This window comes from Bemisia tabaci, chromosome 3, assembly GCF_918797505.1.
Source record: "Bemisia tabaci chromosome 3, PGI_BMITA_v3".
Taxonomy (NCBI): Eukaryota; Metazoa; Arthropoda; class Insecta; order Hemiptera; family Aleyrodidae; genus Bemisia; species Bemisia tabaci.
Genome location: NC_092795.1, coordinates 21,668,206 through 21,693,939, shown reverse-complemented (window position 1 = coordinate 21,693,939; position 25,734 = coordinate 21,668,206). Strand labels below are relative to the sequence as shown.

The 25,734-nt window shown below is 37.6% G+C and overlaps 2 protein-coding genes across 6 annotated transcripts in view; one reads left to right on the top strand and one right to left on the bottom strand.

Annotated features, from left to right (window-relative positions):
- Mf (myofilin) overlaps positions 1-21,030 on the top strand; it is a 38,581-nt gene extending 17,551 nt beyond the window's left edge. For 2 of the 5 annotated variants that reach the window (XM_072298011.1, XM_019040619.2), the window contains 4 exons: positions 3,198-3,458; positions 16,180-16,542; positions 19,457-19,699; positions 20,682-21,030. In XM_072298011.1, the coding sequence (XP_072154112.1) occupies positions 3,198-3,458; positions 16,180-16,542; positions 19,457-19,699; positions 20,682-20,704 (890 nt within the window). In that variant the 3' untranslated portion in view covers positions 20,705-21,030. Of the gene's footprint in view, positions 1-3,197; positions 3,459-4,946; positions 5,924-12,767; positions 12,981-16,179; positions 16,543-19,456; positions 19,700-20,681 lie in introns of those variants that run through there. The other 3 variants (XM_072298012.1, XM_072298013.1, XM_072298014.1) reach the window with 3 other exon arrangements.
- Positions 21,031-21,905: 875 nt separating this feature from the next.
- spri (Src homology 2 domain-containing protein sprint) overlaps positions 21,906-25,734 on the bottom strand; it is a 168,895-nt gene continuing 165,066 nt past the window's right edge. The window contains exons 20-21 of the mRNA XM_019040616.2: positions 25,071-25,269; positions 21,906-24,587 (exon numbers count right to left, since the gene is read on the bottom strand). Of these exons, the coding sequence (XP_018896161.2) occupies positions 24,454-24,587; positions 25,071-25,269 (333 nt within the window). The 3' untranslated portion in view covers positions 21,906-24,453. The remainder of the gene's footprint in view (positions 24,588-25,070; positions 25,270-25,734) is intronic.

The following is a 25,734-nucleotide window of genomic DNA, read 5'->3' as shown; positions in this document are numbered from 1 at the left end:
GTCCCGCAACCAGTTCGCCTTCAATGACTTGGATAGGCAATTATAGCTACTTGAGAGCCGTAATAGTTGCTTCCAGCAGTTTGGCCGATATACTTTCAGTTTGATTTTATCACTAACGGATTCCTGTTAAACGCTTTCTTCCGTGATTTTAGTTTTCTCTGATACATTCGTTACTCTTAATACATTGATTAAACAATGCGAGCTGCTTGAGAATAGTGACAGTTACGTTCACCAATTTGGCCACGTTAATTCGGTCTTCACCCACAGAAAAATAAGAGGAACTCGCAACCGTATTGAATACTTTGGGTACGCAATACTTCAGGGTTTCCCGCCAAATCTGGTCAGCCAATCAGAGGTTCAATGGCCAAATGTTTTACCCTCGTAGAAAAAACACGGAAATATGACATACTTCGAAAATTCTATATTTTTCTCCAAACCAGTTCGAAATTGCGTCAAAGTATGTTACGAATCAGTTTCCGAGGATTTTGCATTTCCATCGATGGGACATATTGGTGCGTCCTTCATTCCTAGAAAAATAACGATGAGCTTTGAAATTGTACTTTTTTTCCAACTTAAGTTGTGTTTTTCACTGCTTAGCCCATACTGACTTCAAAGACATCGGCTCGAGTTGATAAAAATAAAATTTCAAGAGTTCAGATCTTCGTGGTTTTTTTACGAGTTTTAGGCATGCTTCCAATGGAAGGAAACGCAAAACATTTGATAACCGATCCGTGAATAAATTTTGGACGAGATGATGAACGAGCTCCGAGAAAAATGTTTGTTGCCGAAAGATGTCAATTTCCAGTTTTATGTCCCATAAGTCTGAAAAACTTGGCCATCAACTCTCGCGTGGCTCAGCAAATAGCGAGGGAAATTCAGCATACTGTCTCGCTCGTCTCCTCAAAGTGGCTCTTTGTATCTCGACGGTTTAATCATAGCATTGACGGATTAATATAACTCTGCGTGTACTGCCGTGCTAAGGAAAAACGCTGCATGACGATTCGAGAGTTGCCAAATTTTCTTCACTAAAATGTTTATTTTTGAGGAAATTTATGAATATTTTCCCCTGAAATTTTCAGAAACTTTGAATGAAATTGAGAACAAAATAATCTGAAAAATTGGATGAAAAACATTCATAAGTTTACCGGGAAAGTCGTGTTTTCTCAAAGGAAATTTGGCAACGTCTGAAGGTTCATACGGCGTTTTTCCTCGGCACGACAGTATAGTGTTCCGCTCTCATTTTCAACGGTTTGCCTTCAGGATTTCGAATAGGCAATTTAAGCTGCCTGGGAGCAGTAATAGTTGCATCCAGCAGTTTGGTCACGTTTCATCATTCTTCGTTTAGGCATGCACATAATAAGCGAATAAATTGGATTGCATTTTGCAGTAAGGAGTCACCATTTCTGACTCACCGATGAAAGCACTTGGTGCCTTGGGAAATTTAATGACATACGTTATATTGCAATGAGCCAGAAAAAAATAGCGCCTTTCTACAAAATTAAGTCCAGTTTCGTTCTAAGTAGGGTTAATTTCGTTTATTCTAACCAGTTTACGTAGCTTGATCAGGCAATGTGATTGCTTTGAGAACAGCAATGATGTCTAGAAGTAGTAGTTTTACCAACTCTTTTTTGACATGACGTCGGTGGATTAGTAAAATTTTTCATGAATTATTTCCTGTTGAAATCCCTGGTGAAAATTGGCAGTAGAATCTGTGTTCCAAAATACCATAGACCTACGGCCGGCTGTAAGATTTCCAATAGCTTCTATAGCTGGCTACACAATTTCTTATAGCTTTTTATAGCCGAATTAAGCAACTCACAGTCAGGCGATAAAGTGTATGCTAAACGTCACTAATTACGGATGTTAGGACTTAGTGAGTTTTTGGACCACTGCTCTCTTTTTGGGCCGTAGTATCTTGATTTATTTTGCGAGGAAAGCTCCGTACTTTTGATGGATGCCTGCCATTCCTAATATATTAGAGCGCCTTCAGTTTTGTATGATACTGTGCAATACCTCTGGTGTGAAATAGTTGCTTCAAGCGCCGTGGCACGCTGCGGTGCGGCAGGCGGGCAGCCAGCGCGAAACGCGCATTGGCGCCTACAAACCTAACAGGGATACTTCACGCGTTGCGCAATGCGTGAAGTATCCCTGTTAGGTTTGTAGGCGCCAGTGCGTCGCCGCTCCGCTTTGTGTTAGGCTCTAATATTTAATCTGGCGGAGCCAGCGTTATTCAACTCATGATTTTGAAATGTTTGCACATCCTGTATGGATTATTCTCGTTTTAATTGATGAAAAAAAATATGTATTAAAGGAAAATATAAAGTGTGTTTTGTAAATATTAAGGTAGAACGGTTTTCTAAACTGGCCGTATTTAGTATCGAAGAGAACTTGCTCGCTGTGGCAGACTACCGGTTAAAGATGATGATAGTAGGGCGCATGTCGCAAGTTCACCAGTTACAGCGCTTTGAAAGTTGCAGGTTTTGGTAGAAAATTTTCCACAGTATAAAGACTCGTATTTTTAAATAACTCTTTGGTGAGAGATACAACTCGATGGTGAAACTACAGAAATGCGTATTACGGTTGCAGTGTTTCAAAATCTCCGCTCATATTTTATTTTTTCAAGAGAGATTCGAGCGAACCAACATCGTGGCTTAAAATTGCCATAGAATATTTTTCACGTAGAGGAAAAAAATCAATAAATAAAATACGTTTAGTAGTTTACCACGTAGAGAATATGAAGTGACACGTAGTCTGCAACACCGCAAACCGAAATGTGCACTTCCGCAGTTTCACCATCGATCTACGACTTTGCAAAGTGTCGAAAGCTACGTCAATGTAGCCATTTTCGGTTCCTGCTATATCTACCCATAGAGTCATAGAGTCGTAATGCAAGTGGGAAAGCTGGCGCCACTTTTAAGCATTTTCCAAGCCCCGAATTCCGAGATTCCTGTGCGGCGCCTGGTCCCTTTTTCGATACATAATCGATTGTTTGAGATACACGGGGACCCGGCCATATTCCACACCGCCACTTTGGATCGAATATGTATCAAAAAAGTGACCCCGCACACCGGGCTCGGAACTCGTCGAGCAGAACATGGCGCCAGCTCTCCCATTTGCATTACGACTGTATGTACTCTATGTATCTACCCTCTCGTGTGAACATTCTATTAATGCATTTCTGGTGTGACTACTTTCAGGAACAGACGACATGCGTGCTCCAGAACACACACACTACTCCCGGTATCCCTCCCGGGGGATCTTCCAGCCTCTGTTGGACGACATTCCGACCTGGCCGAAATCAAAGTCCATCTACGACGACCCCATCGCCCCGAGCGAGCGCATCAGCGTGCCCGGCTACCGCTACCTGCCCATCTCCAGGGAGACCTACGGCATCTCGCCCAGAAACATCTACCCACACAACTACGTCGACTACAACAGATACCCCCGCAACCCCACTGGTACGTACTGAATCTTACCAACGCATCTGTATCCGTAATCTAGTCGTAACCTCTCCAACTCCGCGGAGCAACCTCATCAACCGCACGGATACGTAACCTCGACAATCAAACCACGCGTTTTGTTAGAGATCACTCCTGACACACACGCTCACACATACACCTAGCCATCAAGCACTCTGATAAGATGCTCTGTACAATTTTTAATTGAAACACCGACCTTCCTCAATCACCTTTCCTTTAGAACAACACTGATCACACGAAACCTCCTAAGTGGGATGAGCTCTTTATTCCCTTTATAAAAATGAAACAAGGGAAGAAAATGTAAAGAAAGCAATTTAAACCGCACTATAGAGCTAATAGCACACTGATAAACAGATCTCAGCCACGCACAAGAATTTTTTCTTGGTGCAACCTAAAACACAAACAGACTTCCAAAAAAATTGCGTTGATTGATGCAACGCAACTTCAACACCGTTTTCAATAGTCTACCGAGTCCCTACATGTAAAAAGCTCAATTTACGAAGCGAGTCTGTAGGTAAATAATTTCACCTTCACACCTGTATCAGTTTGGATACAACTGAGCTATGTTTTTTTTTCATTACACGACTTATACAATTTTTAACGACCTTTGTAACCCGAAGTTAGATAGACGACCAGATCGAAGATTGCACATGTTATTTTACTCGAATTATATCTCTCTATCTTTATAAGTTGAACGTTTAAACGTTGACATTTTAGCGTGCACTTTTTTTTAATGTCCCGTGCCAGTTCCGGTAGCAAAATTCTGTTTTGCTACAAGTGAACTTGGTTACCGACCCTCCCTTTTTTATAAGTATTATATTCCTTTTTTTGTTTTTTGGATGATAAGGTTAATAAGTAATTCTCCTCACTCGTTTTCCCTGACGGTTCTGTCATGCATACTTTTTTGTTTTTTGATGCATATATTCGACCTCCTCTCTATGTTCCTGAGATCCATCCGTGATTTTTGAAACCATTTTTGTCCAACCCGAATTCCATGTTCGTGACCTCCCTCAACCCTCTCAATGTGCGGACACAGAAAATCGAGCTATCCCGTTTCGTGTGTAAGGCGGGCTGCCAATTCTTCATTGATCCCCAGGACGCCCAATATGTTGCCGCATCCCTGCCCACGAAATTTATGTTCAGGGTCCCTTGAAAAACCTCTTTGTTTCATGTTATATTCTGCGAGGATGCCTCCGTAAACATACTCCACTTGCCCGTTGATTCAACGCTAACCTCGAGCATGGGCCGATGTCATGGTTTTAAATGTTCAACATTAATGACTGAATTGTTGTGTCGCCCAACTGTTTGATACATGTTTGTGACGGGATGGAACCGCCCGTGAAGTTTGGAACTCCTCCGTTGTGCGCTGCCTCCGTTTGTGATCCCTGAGTTGTCCCTTGAATGCGGCATGAGACGTTAGTAACACATCGAGAACAAGAAATTAAAGTTGTTTTTTGACTCATGCAGGGCCAAACACACCCAACTCGTTCATTGGACACCGCGCAGACGGAGCATTTCAAACAGTTTTACTCTTTAAGCCCCCACTAAAACGGGCACTCGTCTAAGATCTTTGTTTTGTACGGTAAGTATTATGAGTTAAGGACGAGCCATTGTGAGCAAATACCTATTTTTGTTCTGTATTCTGGTATTTGTTTTTGTCCTTTTTTCTGTAAAATCTAATTCAAAAGTCCTAATCGTCTCAATTATTTTCGTTTTCCGACACTACAAGCTTATGTCCTCTTTTCAATAAATTTGCATTCGAAAAGAGCAATTTTTCCAACTCGTTATAAATTGCCTCTTCAAAAATAATAACGTTTACTTTATTAAATTTTCACCGACTTTTCAGAGTTGATAGGACTTTTGAAATTTTTTATCCGCCAATAAGACCAAGGCAGCCTCTCTTCTTGCAGTAAATTAGACCAAAGAGGGAACGGAATGGAATTTAAAAACTAAAATTCGAAATAAAAATTTATCGTCCTCTCTTTTATTATTAATTTTGTGATCTTTAACGTGTAAAGCTACTTTGAATTTATTTCCAGTAGAGCCTCAACTGGGATGGAACTAGCTTTTTGCAATTTTAAAATTCACTATCTCTCTTTTGGCATGGATTTGTAAAACTTTGACTTCAAAAACAACTCTGCTAATTGTTAGGGATGCCTTTACTATTTACTACTTTTATTACTTTTACCTACTATTACTTATAGCCTTCATTATCATCTTTATTATTATTTTATTTCTTACTTTATTATTAAATTTTAATCTATTTGTACATTATTCTATTTATTTATTTTATTTATTATTGTTAATATTTATATAAGTCAGTTTTGAAAAAATATATACATAAAAATCAATTAGATCCACTCATTTTCATTAATTTAAAGAAAACTTTCGACGAAATCTCATAATACTTCTTGAAATAAAACAATAAAAAATTTGTTTTTTAATGATCTTCTTATTTTTATTTCAAGAAAAGAAATGAAAGAAAATAAGAACAAGAAAAAGTAAAACACATTTTGCGATTTCCAAATGGCTCGGCGACTTTCAAAATTTTTGATGCGCCTAACGCGCAACAGTACAGATGAAACTGAGTACATTTTTCAATTACCAACATCCCTCTTCCATAAACCTAGTTTTCTTTATCGAGATAAATAAAATAATAATAAAAATTTCTGAGTTAAACTTGGCGTAAATAGTTTAATAATAGCGTCGTTGTGCATAACAAACGCATTAAATGTATTGTTGTCTTATACCTGCTGACCTAGTTTAATGCATAAGCATATTTCGGCGTCTTTAAATAAGTGTCCTAACATTAAAATAATTTATAAATTTTAGTAGAGTAGGCTTCTATCGCTAGTATTTAATTGTGGTCGTCTTATTTTCTCATTTGTTCATTATTCTTTTCGGAGCAGTACGTTGCTATGATATCTAACACCGAGGGCGAAATGAAAAGTGACGCGGCGGATGAACGGACTTTGATATTACAAGAGGCAAACCGTCTCTTATTTCCTTCTCTTCCTAGAAAAAATAAAAATAATACATCAGCGGTTTTTTATTGTAATGAAAGCACTAGTTCGTTCATCAAAAATTTAGGTTCATGTGCGAGCGAAAACATTTCCAAATTCCGAATGATATTTTTGAAAATTTTGAAATTTGAAAATTAAGTTATACACTTTAAGTTGCATGGCTAAAACTTTTAAATGGAAGGATCAGGGCCTGAAATCAAAATTTTCTGAAGGGGGAGGATCCATTTTTAAAAAAAACAAGGTCTGATTCATTGTTGCGGAAGACATTTATGGAGAGATAATATTAGATCATGGAAATCCCTATTTTCGCACCCTCTCATCCTGATCGTGCTTCTAAGAAGTATAGTCAGTAAATAGTGACTCACCGAAAATGGGGGGGGGGGGAGTGCAGCATTACGAGACAATTTACCTTAACAAAATGCATAATTATGAGGTGAAAAAAAATTGGGCTTCATTTTGACAAAAAGGAATTTGAAAACCTGAAGAGGGTAAGTGTTGAGAAGGACAGGGGGGGGGGGGGGGGTTAAGTCTTCCCAGAGTTGTATGATAATGTGTCAGGGACAATTCAAGTTTTTATAGGGTGTGTAATAAGGAGAGGAGCTGGAAGAGAGGACGATCGAGATATCAGAATAAAATATATTATCCCCCTTGAATTATTATATTGTCCAAATAAATTCGCGCGAGCAATTTTTTTTTTTTTTTTTTGGGGGGGGGGGGGGGCTTGATACGATTACAAATTATAACGGCATTAAATTGAGGCAGGAATTCCAAGAGAGTTTGTAAGCAGAGACGAGTCGTATAGAGAGACAAGAGTAGTCACGCTGTATAAACTGGGTCGGTTGCTCTATAAATACATTGTGGGTCATCAAAACATTGGTAGGGCGCCATGGGCTGACACGAGTTCTTTTTTCCACAAATTTCTATCGTTCGTGTGAACCATTATCAAAGACCCGCGCGACAAATTTTAAATTCATTGAGCATTTTTCCACCGGCGTCGCCCCACCCACCTAAGTCAGCTGACTGCCCCTCTCCACCGTTCAACCTAGTTTTCTCTGAGTCAGCCCTGGGTAAGAGCGGGCAGACCCCGGTATACTTATAGTAAAATTGAGTAATTTTGTCCTGCTGAGAGCAAAAATTAGCTTCAAATAGCCATGTATAATTTAATTGAATCATGCAGGGATTTCCCGACAGCTCGAGGAAAATATGCCGTGCAAAAATTGTTATTGGAGACCCCGTAATTAAAGCATGAACATGGCAACTAAACGATGAAAAGTGAGTCACACGAAAAAAAATAACAATCGGACGGAATCCAATCAGCTCCACGGCTGATTTCTAAAATTTAGGATTTTTTGTCTAATTTCATGTTAATTTTTTTAAATTTTAAGCCATAATATAAAAAAAATTAATTACTAAACTTATCTTTTTATACAAAAAATACTGTCATAGATTTTATTATAAAAATTTGAACCAAACAACTATAGGGCTTTTCAAAATAGAAATCTTCTTCAAGAAATAATTTATCTACAAAAATTAAAAATAAATCTTCACGTTTTAAATTTCCAACAAAATCTCCGTGTGAAAAAAAAAAAAAAATCAGACACGAAAGGTCCATATTGCCATTCTTTATGAAAGCATTGGCGTCAGATATTTTATAGACAATTCCAAGATATTAATAAATAATTTTACGAACATAGATTTATTCGTTTAGTTTTCAACTATGCAAGATTCACCGATAAAAATCGAATCCAATGTCATAGCGCCTAGTGGAAACTCAAAACCGCGTAAGATCCTTCAAACGTGCACAACAGTATACTATCTGTCAAATGGACAGTACTAAGAAAATAAACGTTCACAGACGAATCATTTTCTTTGCCCCTGCCCCTTAAAGCCATCTCCTTTTTACTAAATTTCCCCAAAATTTTCGGCTTTGCTTCTGACTCAATTTTATTCTATTGTAAAATATTTTTCCATCTCACTCCAAATTTGATTGAAGTAAGGCAATGACTCAGCACACATCTGGCTGGTTTTGTAGTTTATTTGATAGTTTGATTTGACTAAGGCCCTCACCAAGAATATAATGCTATGGAATGGCTGATGTGTTTTACTTTGGCTATGACTAACTTATTACCCTTGTGCGATGAACCAAAGAAGAAGCAAACGCCACTGAACTTTGATACTATCACTTTCAGAGTGTACTGTTGAGTTTTGAAGGACTTTTTCCCTCCCTCTTAAATTTCTTGGTGCGCATGTTTCTTTTTGGTTTATCGTATTTTTTAAATCCTTTCCTTGAATAAATATTTTGCCAAAGCAACGATGAAACTTGTGAGTTTTAAAGACACTGGTGCGGCACATACTCTTGGTGCCTGATTTTAAACTGAAAGCATATATGTTTCTATCTAAAATTTGATCAAGGGCAATGACATTTTTAATAACGGTAAAAAGTAGGGCTTTATTGAGGGAAGTTTAGGAAGTCATATTTTAAAAGTGAAACTAATTTTGGATTATACAATTAATGTGAAGATCTCTTATTCAATTATAAACGGCCAGTCTCCGTATTAATATGAACACACTTCAGTTATGTTTTCGTGTGATTTTTACATTAATTCTGACTTAAATTATGGGAATAATTTATGAATTCTTCAAAGTTCTGCCATTTTGCAAAAAAAGAAAGAAATGAAAGTTAATACTTTTCCGATTATCCGCTAACAAGAAAATATAAACTAAGGCAAACATCTGAAAATAGCAACACTTAACTTTCGTCAGCATACCTCTCTCTCTTAAATTGTAGTTTTTAGTGGGTATATCTAGAAATTGTTTTGCAAAATGGCAGGCCGATTCTTCTTGTTCCTATCGAGTTGTTTGCATGAAAATTTTCACTGTAAAAACGCTACAAAAGTACTGTGTATCTCGTGATACCAAAAAGAGATGACTTATAGATACAAATGTTAGTGTTATTTATAGTGTACGTCTGATAAATTCAATGAGGGAACTTGATTGTTAACTACTGCACAGCAACCAAAAATATGCCAATGGGATTGAAAAAGACCGCTCAGTAGACCGGTAAATATGGGCACATGAGCGAGAAACTCGGAAAGTGCTTTATTTCCAAACATTTTAGGGGAAAAAACCACGCAGCATATGATGAAAAGTTTGAAACTGGCTTCAAAATGAGATTTGTGAGTGGATATATCATATACTTTTTATTCCGGTCTTTTACCCTGAAGGAAGAATAAAACAAAATATGACTGTCTCTCTTGAAAAGAATGTTGGAAAAAAGAAGGAAAAGTTAGGGAGCATCTCTCACATTCTCAATGTAATTTTCTGGAGCATGAAAACAGTTGATGAAAAATCGAATTTTTGAACTTTCGTAGATAAGTTTTAAAAAAATTTCAGACAACCGTTCCTTGTTGATTTTAAGAATTCCCTCTTACACCTAATGAATTGAATCAAGTATTCGAAAAGGAATCAGATTCTAAACTTGCTCGTCTAAGGTGGGAGGGGAGAGGGATCAAGGCAAACCTAATGGCAGTTCTAGTTCCCTGTGAAAAAAGCATTTCGCGTCACGTAATGATCAAATTTTTGAAAATTAGTAACTTTTTGAGAGGGAGATGATCATTTTGATTATATGTTCCGCAAGATTCTATACAAAATGCATCTGCGTATACCTATAGCGAGATATTTCTCGTTCAATGTCAATAAAAGAAGAGTTGTCTGAAACGAACAGTAATCAAGAAAATTTCTCGTAAAAATCTGGCGAAGATAATGATTGGTGATTGGTTATTATTGACTCGTAAAATCTTAGTTGAAAAATGTGATTTAAAAAGTTTATGAACTTGATTTAAATCAGAGATGCTTGATTCGGAATTATAGAAGAGACATATTAATAATGATCAAAATCCATTCACACTGAACACAAACCTGCGTACAACCCTTGGGCTTTTCTTTCATACTGAAGACTTTTTTCAAGCTGCCAGTGTCTTCGCCCGTTCAGAAAAATAATATCAGGAACAGTTTAGTAACGTCAAAGTTCAGTTTCAAACACTTTTTTTCCTTATTTTCCGAAAACCGGAACTTTTGCTGAAATTTCAGCATTACTTCAAGAAATCTTCTCAATCAGTGCCAAGTGACTGAAGCACCAGTTTTCTATTTTTACTTTCAAGCGACTTCCTTCGATTCCTCAAAGTTATTCTATCTCCTCCCCTTTTAACAGCAAGGTAAGTACTTTTGCTTCAATTTTATTTAACCGCAATACGCCTTTTTCCAGCTTTCAATTCACCCGCATAGTTTAGATCCATAATGCTTCATTTGCCTCACATTAATGGGAAATCATTATTCCATTCCATCCAACAAGAACCTAATATCTTCGGCAGAACTGCATTCGTACAAATGCAATGCAAATATGAGCCGTAACATATATAAGGAGCAATGTCACATGCACTTATTCCTTTACCCTTCCGTTAACAAAAAGAGCTCATATACCTTCGTAGTGCGATAGTTGACAATCAAAATAAAATGGAGATTCTTTTTTTTTATGGCGCTTTAATTTTTTAAGCTACTCAGAATTATGAATTTATGACTCCTATTTTGCTCCTCAGTACTCGGAAAAATATTCCTCCAAAAATTAAAGTGTATTTCTTAACTTTTTCATTGTTTTTATCAAATTTTATATTGGATTAATATTCAATTAGAGGTATCTCTTTAGATTGATCCAAATTCTTCAGATATTTGTGAAAAAAGATTGCCATCAATCATGTGCCAGCCATTAGGTAATCATGCTCATTTTGCGGAATATTTCGATAGTTTACCTCCAAAGCCACGCACATTGATCAACGTTTCAAACTGTTTGCTCGTATTTTATCTCCCGAGGAGAAAACACACAACTCGAATGTTTTACAGAGTTATCAAAGACTGGTTTGGAAAAATTGAGAAAAATGCAAATCAATTTTGATGTGCTTTACCTTTAGAGAGAAAATATTGATTACGGCACAGTTGTGAAACATTCCTATTGTGATTCGCGCTCCTGGAGTAAGCTATCGAAATAATTCATTGATAATGTAAATGAGATACGTTAGGTGACAGATTTACGCCTCTGAATGAAAATAATGAAGGAAATTGCGCAAACAAAGCTTTTGCTTTTTAGTTTTAAGATGACTGTGGAAGTGCAAGAAGAACTTATTTGTGTCTTCGCTTTCAAAAGCGCTTAACAGCCGAGCTGAAATTTATTAGGCCAGATCGGATTATACGGCATGTGAAACGTTGACAAAAAATTGACGCTGGATTGTACTCTTCAATATTTTACTTTAAGTAAAGTTTGCATTTCAGTAGCCACATCGACAGTAGATTTCTATAGTATTAAATTGACCAAATAATGAAAAATGAATTCCGGATTGAGGAATTTGCAGGACTTCATCAGAGCATCAGACTAGGTCTTACTTGCTGAACAGATTGCCTATACTCAAGGCGATGCAGAGTGTTGACTTTCGAACATAGCTTTTACGCTTTAAGAGAAATAGCAACGAACGCTTTCTACAATACGAGTATGTGTACACGGAAAAAAACTTCCAGGGGTTATCCCCTAAAATTGTGGTACTACCCCAATTTGTTGGATGATACGGACAGCTCTAATTAATTGAATTAGTACCGCAACTCAAGTCAGGGTAGTGCCGCAACATACGGGTGAGTTAGTTACCTAATTTATTTTGGTACTACCATAATTAATTGGGGGGCTACCATAATTAATTGGGGGCACTACCATAATTAATTGGGGATACTACCACAATTAATTGGGAAATGTCCATATCATCCAATAACGTCGTGCTTTTTTTTCCGTATATATTGTCCCTTCTTTTATAGCTACCACTTGTGGTAAGTCGTTTCATCCCTGAATAAATTTTCTGATTTCCAACTGTATCCGAAGATTCAAAGAACAAAAGGAGGGGAGTGGGGTAATTTAACGGCTGTGTCTGACGTAAGATTTATTTCCGAAGACCATAATTACTTGAATTATTACGTAATTTTTCATGTTAGAATGGACTAATGACGTCACTGTTTTACTGTTTAGGTCTGACATAAAATTAATGACCATATTTTTTACGTTTAACATGACATAGATGGCGTCATTTGCCATAATGATCCTTTACCCACACCCATCGCACACCCTCACTTGCAATCATGGTATTACTTCCAGACGGGACGGCGATTTTTGTCATTCGTCGGAGAGCTTTACCTTGTGCTTTGTCAACCTTTGTCAACCTTTTTTTCACAGACGTCTTTGCCAAAGGGCCGTATCACGCGCAAAACGAATGGGATGCTCACTTAGACCGACTGGCTCAGATCGAGAGCCTGTATCCCGAAAAATACCCCTCACCCGCCACCTACCGACCAAAAACGCCGACCCTTGAGTCGCACTTCCCCAAGCGGGCGTGGAGTCCAGCGCCAAAAGCTCCGTCAGAAAAAGCCGTAGCTTTCAATTATGCAGGTATTCATTCAAATGTTCCGGACTTTCATCTACTTTGAGTGCCGTTTGAAGTGAAAAACTCTAATCGAAATTAATTTTCAAGAACACATTATGGGTTTGGATTTATTTTAATCTCCTCCTCTTTTCATTCATTTTCTTTTACTAGCTTTCCTATCGTTCATCAAGCTGTGGCTTTTATCTCGCAGAGTGATATTACTAAAATACTCAATGAACGGAAGTGTATCTCATCTCTGCAATGTTTGCAAATTTCATAACTTTTCCAGTGGTTGGTTGCATAGAACTTTAACATTCAGTGTTTTCCCTTCTTTCTTCTCATTTTGAAAAGTTTTGCGAGATCCACCCCACTATAGGCTCGGTGCCAGTTTTGTGTGCGACATGTCGCGCTGTCTGCGTGCGAATCAACTTTAATTACTTCAAACAAACGCACCTCAACAGAAATTTGAGTAAGGATCACCGCATTATAGCATGGTGCAAAGGGTGAAGGAGGAAGTGGTCATGAAAAATACTATGATCTTTTTGTTTATTTCAAGTAGGTTTATTTTTTGAACCTCCTTGCCATGCCTCCTACTCCAGTCTGTTCTCTTTGGTACAAGCCCTCAGAACTGCGTGCCAGCAGCTTTTGGAGTTTTCTAGTGGTTCCTCAAGTACAGTGCTCTGCCTTCCCCTAAAATTTTAGAAGCCACCTAGGCCAGAATGCCCAATTTTTAAGAGCTATCTACTACTTTTTAGGAGCCAAATTAAATTTTCTGCATACGGGCCATGGCGATGCTGCGAACTGCGCGTAAAGAGAGCGTTTCTTCACTACCGCTGCTTCCCGATTGCGAGTTCAATCTGTCAAATTTTTTAGGCGCCATGATGGCCCAGCCCCCCTGATTTTTAGGCGCCAAGGCCCGATTTTTAGGCGCATTTGGCGCATGGCGCCCGGGGAAGGCAGAACACTGCTCGAGCAGTGAAGATGCATACATACTAGTGCGCCGAAAATGCGGCAAAACATCGAGCTACGTTACGAATATTGTAGTTATGTAACGGACAGTGGCGTGACGTGCTTTGCGATATATCGATCGATTTGCCATTTAAACCTATGGGAAAGGATCGATAGACAGGGTGTTCGCAGCGAACACCTTTACCGAACATCTTTACCATAGCTTCAAATGGAGAAATATCGATAATCGATCATTCATGCCTCGCCACTGGTAACGGATGACGTCTGCGTAACGTAGAAAGTTCATATCGCTGTAGCGGACCAATGTAGCGAAGACGTCTGATGAATTCATCACCGTATTCCCGCCGAATTCAAGTTGAATGATAACCGATCGAAAAGCGCTGCGTCCGGTGAATGATACCGCGGCGTCTATTTTTAAGCCTTGATCTCACGTAGAGCCCCTCGCAGTGCGAAAATGAAAAGCAAGCGGCTATTTTCAGCACCCTTCGTCGAGTCCCCCGGCCCCTCATTTCGGTGATCCGTATCGTATGACGAATCCTTGCTGAATCGGCGGAAAATCGTAAATTTTAAGAGATGACGTAATATTTAACGTGCCGTAATGCTTAAATTGACGCTTAAAATGGGTAACTGACGTCATTTCCAGCACGTACCTTTTCGCATAACCACAAGATACCACTGTTGCACCATCTGGGAGCTCAGGTTGCCTACTTTGTCATATAAAGGTGAATCTGTATGACGTTAGTTTTCGTAGAATTTTTGGAGGTTATATGGTATGGTACCGCCATGGGGAATGGGATTGACTTTAGCAACGGGTCAAACCTACCGCCCAAGTAGCAGAGGTTGCAACAACTTGCAACAAAATCGTTTGATTCTTGCAACTTATAGATTGATGTGCAGATTGCCTACTCTCTCCCCCGAAGGAGCTATCATTGTTGGAACTAGTTGCAATTAAGTTATAACATGTTTCAATTTCAAAGTATTGCTGGTTTTGTATCTTTAGATTTTAAACAACTTTGGTTCAGCAATTTTGCAATCTCAGCAGGTTGCAACTTTGTCTTCCAATCAGATCGCCGAAAATCGGCACTTATCGACCAAAAGTTGACCGAAAGTTGCAACAATGTTGCAACTAATACCAACATTGTTTCAACTTGTCGCAACTTTTACATTGAAAAATGATACTTGAGCGTGTCTCAATTACTGAGGGGCTTGGAAAACAAGGCGCATAAGTACAGATTTTGTTATTTCAAGAAAAACGAGTTTGAAGTCTCGAGATTACATGGATCCATATAGCGGTAAGAAAGTTCAAACTGACTTTTTGATGCTTAGAAATTCGAATTTGCAAGCAGCGAAGAATGTGCATTGAGGCTCGTTTTACTTGAAATCATTGATATCTCAATTTCTTCAATAACTGCACTTCCGCGCCTTGTCCTCCAAGCACCTCGATTCATTGACCTTGAAATTTTTCTTGGAAAAAAAACCGTATAAGTGAATAATGAATAAAAACAAAATTAAATTAAGGGGAAAATGTATTTTTAAAAAAACGCAAATCGTTTAAAGACGTGTTCAGCGCTTCTCCCATTATTTATTATCCCATCTTCCGTCATGGCCTTATAAATTTTAGTGCTTATTTTTATCTGCGTTATTTGGTGTCTCGACTGTTGCACCTCGCGTGTTTATGTGCTCGGAGCGGAATTTTTTGTTTGGTTTGATTCAAAGGTTCGAGTCGCTTCTTAGCGCTGCGCATAATCCAATTTTGCATTAGGGATTGTAAATACATTGGGCTTTTTTGCTCACCACTCGTTTGGCTTTGCCTCGTCAAAAGTTCTTAGAGAGATAGTTTCGCTTCACATTTTGTATGCAGTTTGGTTTGTTTTCGCTCTAACATAGTTCCAGGTAACAAAACCGCGGCTCAGATCGGAGAACACCTAAGCAATTTTGCAACAGCATATTGTCAGTGCATTCATAAGCTAGAAACTTGGAGGCATTGGAGCAATCAGTTCCAAATGGTCCCAAACTTGTTTCCGCGTTTAGCCCATACATACGCGACGCGTCGTGAAAGAGATTCTAACTCAAAATCTCAAAAGAAACAGGATTGCCTGCAGTGCCATTAAGCCTGCAGTGCAGGGTCTTTAATATATCATGTCTTCGGGCCTCGTTACGTTACTTTACGTTACATTCCGTTCCGTTCCGTCCGAGTCCAAACCCCGGCGCCAAAAACAAATACCACGGCGGCTGACTCTGCATGGTCTGTCGTAGACGTGTACAACCCGTACCCGGTGCTGGAGCCGTTCAAGACCCTGAAGGACTGGTCGGACCACCTGAAGCGGCTGGACGAGTTCGAGAACCTGTTCCCGAAGAAGTACACGCCGACGTTCTACGCCCCGCGGAAACCGCTCGTCCGACGGATCTACCCCGAGCGCGACGACTACATCCCCCACGTCTCGACGACGTGGCCCTCGCTCAGCGCCTGGAGCGACCACCTCCGACGGAAGCTCGAATACGAGCACCTCTTCGGCCCCAAGACCCTCGACGCCAGGGAGGCCCTCTTCCCTAGACGCTATTTGCAGACGTCCCTCCTAGACCCCTTCCCGGGATCCTTTAGGTATTATGACAAAGCAGGTAAGGAAAAACAGAGCTTTGGCTCAGTCAGTTTTCTGCTGGTCGAAAGAACTTAACTACATTTCGACGTTGCAAAATATCTACTCGTCAATGAGTCAGTTGCGCTGGTCACAGAATCGTGTTTTGGTGCTTGATTCTTGTAGATCAGCTAAATATAGTAAGCTCTGTCCAAACGGCAACTTTCTAAATGAAGATGTTGCATGTGTGAGGAATTTGCGATTTGACTGTTGATTCTAGTGTAAAAGTTTGCGAGAAACACGATGGTGCCACTGGTTTTCTCTGAAATCAACTCCCAAGCTCAAAAACCGCTCTCAAGTTGAGGCCAAAATGGAGGGGATATCCCTCGCTATCCTGGAAGTCCACCTCTACATGAAGACAAACTTTCCATGCAAAGATAAGGAGCAAATACATTGACAGGGCTGCCACCTTATTTGGGGACTCTGAAACTGAAATCGCGGCAAACCTGTTAATGTATTTGCTCCCTATCTTTGCATGGAGAGTTTGTCTTGATGTGGAGGTGGACTCTCAGGATAGCGTGGGATATCCCCTCCATTTTGGCCTCAACTTGAGAGCTTTTTTCGAGCTTGGGAGTTGATTTCAGAGAAAACCAGTGGCACTATCGTGTTTCTCGCGAACTTTTACACTAGAATCATCAGTCAAATCGCAAATTCCTCAAACATGCAGCATCTCCATTCAATGTTAATGAAGATACCGCGATTTGAAAAATTCGGTTTATGACGTCATCCACCGCGGTAGTGATACCCTTGGTTTCTTCCACCTTGCACCTTGCTATCATCCGAGTTTAACGTTGAGTAGCAAGTGAAAATGCAGGTCTCCTTGACTGATGAGACCATGGTAGAAGAAACTAAAAGTGTCACCTCTGCGGTGGATGACGTCATAAACCGAATATTTCAAAGTGCGATACTGAACGTGGACAGTTTGTGCTTTAGACGGATCTTATTAGTTCCAGCTGATCCACAAGTATTAAACATCAAAGCAAGATGCTGGGACCAGCGCAATTGGACTGCATTTTGCAATTAGGAACTATAAATCCTGGCTCACCTGAAAAAACACTTATGTGCAAAGGGAAACTAATGGCGCATACGTTGATTTTAAACAGGGTCAGATTTTATAGTTCCAAATTGCAAAATGTATGGTCCAATTGGCCCATTGCATTTTTACTAGGAAAGTGTTGGGCGTTTCGACTAAATAATCTAACTTATATTTTATTTCTGATTACTTACAAAAATTAATGACATTTTGGACAGAAAATGCAATTATGCATGTTCTTCTTAAAGTAATTGTCAGAATCTACTTTGCAACTTTGGAATGAAGTTAAGTTTCTCCGTCTCGGAAAGGACGAGTTTTGGGTCAGCTTTTTACATGATATTTTGGTGTTTGGCTTTCAAATCTAATCTTGAATTTTTCTGGCGATGATATACGAGCAGTCCAGTCGTGCTTGATAAGTTAAAAAAGCTCAAATTTTCATACGTTTGTAATACTCATATGATGACATCAAAATGTTTGAAACTGATTCATCTTAAAATTTATGGAAATAAAGTTAGATAAAATGGACTGAATGGAATAGATCTTGATTTTAATAGAGGAAATTGACTATCAGAGACGATTATCAAGACGTCTTGTTCTCAAATCGCCTCATAACGAATTGCGTGCAAAAGCTTTGGACACTAATACTGGTTTGATATTTTTTTTCAAAAAACAAGTAGAAGCGTGTGTTTGGAAACACTTTGATTAAAATATGCACTTTAAAGTGTTTTGCCTTTTAAGAATATCTGACCAAGACGTCAGTTCCTATAAACGCTGAAATCGACGCAAAATACAACTTCGGTCAATACACATTGATGCCCAAAGCGCCACGTACCTCCATTGCGGTGTCTCAAAGTCTGAGCTCCCAGTTTATTTCTCCCAAGATGAACAGGTCAACTTATAAGATCTTGAGATTTTCTCAGAATATTCTACTGACAGAGAAAAAAAATCATGAGAGTTTTCAGGAAATTACGTTGACTAGTTCTCCGAGGATAAAATAAAGTATGATCGGAAGTCTACAACGTCGCAAACGGAGATACGTGGTTTCGCACTTTAGCCACCGAAGTCACAAAACGACGGTGTGAGTCCGCAACCACGTATCTCGATTTTTCAGTCAGTTTAAAGTCAGACCGTTGACACTGTTGTCGCCAGTCGAAAACGCCTTCAGATTCGCACGATACCTCACCACTCACTCCAGAGTTATAATATTTTTGTCATAAATTGTCGAGCAGAATTCTCCGCTTTTTGAGCGCTCATGAAGTATAATGTCTCGTATTTAGTCGAAAAAACTTTTTTAAAAAACTATTAAATCATCAGTTACCATATCCAGATACGTGATTTTATAGATAAGCAACAAATAGTGACTTCTAGTTGCAAATGAGCACTGGAAAAAAAAAAAAAACACATCGGATCTAGAGTCCAGACTCTTAAAAACATCGACAAAAAAAAGTACTCTTGATTCAATCAGAATCTAGCTTCAATTAAGAACCAAGCCTCTTAATTTAAGCGGATTTCGTTTTGATTCAAGCAAAAATCCGATTGAATCAAGAGTATTTTTTCTTGTCAATGTTTTCAAGAGTCTGAAGCGGATTTCGTTTTGATTCAAGCAAAAATCCGATTGAATCAAGAGTATTTTTTCTTGTCAATGTTTTCAAGAGTCTGAAGCGGATTTCGTTTTGATTCAAGCAAAAATCCGATTGAGTCAAGAGTATTTTTTATTTTCAATGTTTTCAAGAGTCTGGACTCTAGATCCAATGTGTTTTTTTTTTTTTCCAGTGAGGTCTATTCTCTTAGTTGACACTTGCAGAGTGCTCAATATTTTTCAATACGGACTTTTAGTGAGCAATTTTTTTAATTTTCGGAACAGGTCAACCTATCTACACCCGAGGAGGGTTCTCTCGACGACCTCTGTCTGAGCTACTGGAGCCCCTAGTCTCCATGCCCATTTCCCGGATCACGAGGGATCCCTGGTGGCACGAGTACCCCGAGCTCCGACCCTTCGACTCGCCTTACTCCTACGCCTGCAAGTCTCCATTCTACCTCCGAAACAGCTACCTGTCACCCGTCAAGCGTACCTACCTCTGGAGGGAACATCCCATCCGACCATTCAGTAAGTAAACCTAACACATCCTTCAAACTAAAATGTCGCATTGCAAGATTTGGGACCAGCTGTGTAAACATGGGATTTTCATCTTTAAAAGTTTGCAAATTTTCCACCACAGTAGTAGTGTTTTATACTCATTAGAAATAACACACACTGGGAAAAAACACATTGGATCTAGAGTCCAGACTCTTGAAAACATTGACAAGAAAAAATACTCTTAGTTCAATCAAATTTTTGCTTGAATCGAAACGAAATCCGCTTAATTTAAGAGGCTTGGTTCTTGATTTAAACCAGATTCTGATTGAATCAAGAGTACTATTTCTTGTCGATGTTTTTAAGAATCTGGACTCTAGATAGGTACAATGTGTTTTTTTTTCCAGTGCACGTGCTTGGTCGTGAGAGGAAAAATTTCTTTTTTCTCTGAGGATATTTTCTCGATTATCTATGCATAGTAAAATAAACTGTAATCGGTAATTTTGAACGGGAGAATGCATTAACCCCCTCACCCCTCACCCCTCACCCCTCATGAAAAAAATCGATTGAATTATTATCGATGGATGGCTAATGAACATTTCGGCACAACTAATTCTCAAAGATGTCAAAACAAACTAGAAGAATGACGATTTCAAATAGAAAAAATGCCAATTTTGAGAAAAAACTACTTCAAGTTTTGAACTTTAGCTGTCATTTTTGAGTTATTCGAGGCAGGCTCAAAATTTTAGTATAATGCATCTTCATTATCACAAAAAAATGCACTGAACGAACTCTCCCATCTTATTATTTTGAGGCACTGGACATAGCGATTTTCGATGAAAACTCCCGAGTTTTCGACCTAACATAATAAATTACAAAACGAAAGGTATAAGTCAGCTCTGTTTGCATCCATGCATAAATGTACTTTTGTTGTAATCGATCGCATCATGATGTCGAGTGCAAAGTAATACAATATTTTAAGGTATAATAAATTGCGTGTATCTCTGTTTTTCAGCATCCCACCGCGTATGGTACTAAATTTCAAGATTCTCAAGGGCGCCTCTGGCATGAATGCTAATAAAAGACAAGTACAAATAAGAGTCTCCTGATTTCGGCCCAAACTCACCGCGACACGAGACACATTGCTGACCGTCCATCTTACTGAGATTGTGACGATACCTCGACGTTATTCTCTCAATCGAAACCAAAGAAGTTGTTACTGTTACCGTTGTTAATTTTGCTGCCATTCCACTCGTATGGGCAGAACTTTGTGCCGACTAATTAATTTATTTTTTAAATGACCAAGCACCTTAAAAATTAAGCGTCTTGTGAATACATTCTGTAAATAAAAAAATATTATTGTTCTTATTTTTCAACACGCTTTCCACCCTTCCCGCAAGAAGACTGAATTATACCTACTCAATTTTCAGTGAGAAAAAAAGTTCCGTCACATCCGTAAGCATTGTGTTCAATATAGGTCAGAGACTTTAACGCAGCGTAAGAAAAGTAGGCGTACCAACAAACACGAGTTGTTTGACGCATAGAGACAGTATTGTTTGAAAATTTGCTAATGGTGAACCACACCAGAGATTTTTAGATCTTCGATGTCACACATTTGTTATTTTTCTGTAACTTCGTTAGACGAAAAACGCGATTTGAAATGAATGCCGGAGTGCGACAGAGTGCGACTCGTTACAGCTGCGAATAAATCGCCTTCAAATACGCACGTAGGCCACATTGAGAACAGAGCATTATACCTCTCTCATTTCCCAGTCTTAGTTACGGACATAATTCCAGCTGAATATTTTTCTCCGTTAGTAGAATATTCTGTAAAAATTTCAAGATATGAGGTTGACTTGCTCCTCTTAGAAAAATATTCTAGGAGCGTAGATTTTGAAACACCGTAATGGTGAATGGAAATACCAGGTGTCACACTTTAGCTATTGATATATGCGTGATATATGTACGTAGATTATCATCGATTGATGCAAGGCAAGTAGAGAACAAGATCCACTATATTAGATTCTTGAATTTCGCCAGAAATAAATAAAGGAGTTAAATCAAACACAATATTGCATAAAATAAAGAAATTAAATGAAAGGATACCATAGATTCCTCAAGAGAGGGAGAAATAAGGACAAGAACTATTTATGCTCCAAAAAATTTGTGAAAAAGTTGGTTGCCAATTTTGGAAAATCTATAATGAGCTGAGGAGAGGTATGAAAAAAGAAAGAGAAAGTTTAATGGTTAAAAACAAATTTTTATCTGTTAATTTTGAGTATAAAATTAATACAGATGCAAAATAGACTGATTAAAACCACTTGGAATCCACTTTGGAAGCAAGAAAATGGTACAGCAATGTTTACAATTTTTTTGAGACAAAATCAGTATAAAATTGTGAGTGAAATGACTAGGTAGTAGAGTTATAAAAATAACAAAAAATCACTTTACATTGATGATGAATACATAGTATGTACTTACAAATTATAATGTGGCTTAACACACAAAGGGGCATTGCTTTGGACTAAATCAAAACATTTTGAGAGGAAAACAATTAGAAATTGATTGAATTAGTGCATAAATTGTTTGTCTCAAATACCTGCATCCTTTAAGTATTTGATTTTTTATAAGAAGGTATATTTAACTTTTCCTGGTAGGTACTTGATGTTGCTTTGAGTTAGACAAAAAGTGATTATTTTTCCTCGAATGAAAAGTAAAATTTTGCCTTTTCTCCAAAATTAAGTTTTATGAACTTCCTTCGCTCTGACTGGCAAACTAAAAAGTACCAAGTCTGAGTGTGAGTAGGATGCCTCATTAGCTTCTTGATAGGTATTCAATGTTGTAGAGAAAAAAAGACAGTAAGAACATTATAGATTATCAGTTTTGAGATTTTTGCATATTGATGTGTTGGAACTTTTCTCTTAGTTGATTTGATTGCTAAGTGTCTAATTGAAACAAAACACATTGGCGTTTCTATGATCATGCTGTTGTATCAGAGGGATAGAAATTATCTCTGACTTAAGAAAAGGATCATTTTTTACGGTCTTGCTATGTGGTTGTTATTATTTTGGATACAAATACCTATCATTTAAAAGTCCAACTTTAAGTAGGCAATCAGAAAATGATTTTTTCTGTTAGCTAAGGCAAGGAGAAAGCAGAGCTCTGCAACACAGACTCCACTTATCCACTAAAGTAACATTTCTTTTTGCGCCATAAAACAATATAGAAAGGAACTGTTGAAATACATTGGCACTGAAACGGATGGACAAGTGACATTTCCGCAGCTACTCTAAAATGAATTATTCCCTTGATTCTGCAAGTTTCCTAAAGTCACATCTGGTAGTTCAGGGTTTCACATAAGATTCAGGATAGGTTTTCTTTACCATACCAGTAAAGTAATACAGACTACCATCTTAATGGTTCCAAAAAAATTTTTCTTTAAAAATGGAACTTTTCATGAATATTTCTATTCAACACATGACAGTGAGATAATTAGATTTAATTAGTTCGGTACAAATGGGACCTTAGATGTTGAAGAGGCAAAGGCTGACATATGAGAACAGTAATTTTTTTCAATATTGTCTCTCTGACAATGGGAGAACTTTTTTGAAGTTGGAAATATTTTTGTGAAATGAAACTAATAAAGTTAAAAAGAATGTCCATGATAAATAACGACAAAATACAGATGCTTGCAGAGTTGGATAAGAGGATAAAAAATTCACCTTCTTTTCAAACTTGTCCTTCTCACAATGCTTAGAATCATGGCAAAAAATTAAAATTTGTTTATTTTTTCTTTTTTTTTTTACTATATTTACTAAAATTTGTGGTTGAAGATATACTCGGTACCACATTAATCAAATAATTTCGAACTATATTATCAAGATTGAACATGGCAAGTAGTGACTGAACAAAAAGTTTTGTAGGCAGGCTGATCTTTAAGATATTGTCGTTAAAATGAGACTCAGTCAAGACTAGACTGAAAGTGAAAGGTACGATTTAATGTTTGTATCTTGTCATTTGATTTGTTGATACAAAATTTTGATTGCCTCTGTGTAAAATTTAGCTTTCAACAAACTCATCCAAAAGTTCATAATTCTTGAAGTTTTGACATGGTACAGCAAATTATGTCACTTGATTATAAGTTCCATTGAGACTGCCTTGAGCAGAGCAGAAATTTATGATCAGCCTACAAGAAACAGCCATAGAAGAGGAATCTTGAAAATGTTTTAAAATAGTAAATTTCATGCGTAATTCTTACTTAAATAAGTTATACTGGTAAAACTTGAGTGGATGATCAATGAAATTCATACATTAAATAAATAGTACTTGAAAGAAAGTTACTTTTATTTTCAGTAAAAGATGAGGAATTAAAAACAAAACAATTTTTCAGTCAGAAAGAAGTTGTAAAATTTTACAAGAAAAAAAAAATTTAAAAAAAAAATAACTCGTTACACAAGGTACTTTTTGATCATAGTTTTGACTAATAAAAGTTTGCCTATTTACAACTTATTTACAGCTAAATATTGATTCCATTATAGGTCATAGTTAAAATCAATATTATGACTGATTTAGTTAACTCAAGATGTAAGATTGGATGCAAAATAAGATGAAATAGTTTTCCAAAAAGGATTTTGAAAAGGAACAAGAGACTTAAAAATAAATTAACACAGTCAAAAAATATACGTATATGCTCTCATGAGAAAAACGGAGGAGTGAAAAAAAGGAAAAGAAAAAAAAGAGAAAAAAAACAGGGTATGAGTGACTATCGTAAATTAAATGGAATGTTTTCACTCGGATGGTGTTGCTTTTGGCCAGGCAATTTTGGCGTCCATTCGTTTGTAAGCAAACATGCAGTGTTTTCCTGACGCAGTCACAGCTCCCTTGATATCTTGTGGACACTCGTCATCCTTCAGTAAGGTCTCTATACAAACCAACAAGGAAAGAGAAATTAGTATGAACACAAGAGAACATTAAAATTAGAATTATAAATATAATTTTAAAATAATTGGTTATTTACAATTACGAAAAGGTCAAAATAAAATTTAATTTCAGGAATTATGCAGCCAATTGCAGATGCTTTGTGTGCAAATTTCATAACACTTTTACTAAGCTATCATTGGCAAAATTTTAGGCCAGGTCACAATGGTTTCGAAGTCATTACTAAAACAAACAGTACGTACACCTATGAATGAGCTACTATACAAATCAATAAGATAGACATAATTTATGCGATGTTTTTGATCTTTCTGATAAAATGTGCTATTCCATGAGGAAATTAAAGATGGTTCCCCAGTAATAAATTCAGAGCAAGTTTTTTGCAACAAATGATAACTCTTCATGGATTATACAAGCTAATTTCTAAAGGACTGATTATAATTCATGCTAAAGAGACTAAAATACGCACCTTCTCCATTGACCAATTTGAACAGGCCATAATCCTCAGGATTTGTTATGCGCGCCTTGTGAGCGATGATTTTACAAACATCTTTTGTTGTCATATTTGGTCGCACTGGCAAGGTTTTTGTCAACAACGATCCGTTGCTCTCATCAGGAACTACTATCCTCAGCACTGATCGGAATTCAGAAAGAGGTCCGATACCCCACTGCAAGTTAAACAAAAAAAATCATTATTAGTTGCATAAAGCATTGCACATTTGAGAGACTTTTTAAGCTAGCTGATTTTATTGACAAAATTTTACACTAATGCATTTTTTTCCCTCCAGTTTTGTATTCTTAGTAAACACTGTGAATTCGGATTACCCTCGCTACATATTGGTCTGACAGTTTAAATAATGAAAAGCGCGGATAATCCGCAATGTATTATTGCTGAGAAGATTAGCTGGAGACCATTCATATGAAAAGCAATGAGAAATGAAGACAATTTGGTGAAAGTAAGGGCTTTACTTTCAGTGCCTAACTCAATTAGAGACGTTAGCCACTTAAAAAAATAAGAAAAATTGGTAAAAGAAACTGAAATCATCCAGAATTTTGATTATTACCTAAGCAAAGTATGCATGACTCAGCTATCATCTCACTTAATTTCAGGGATGCTCTTACATATGTTTCTG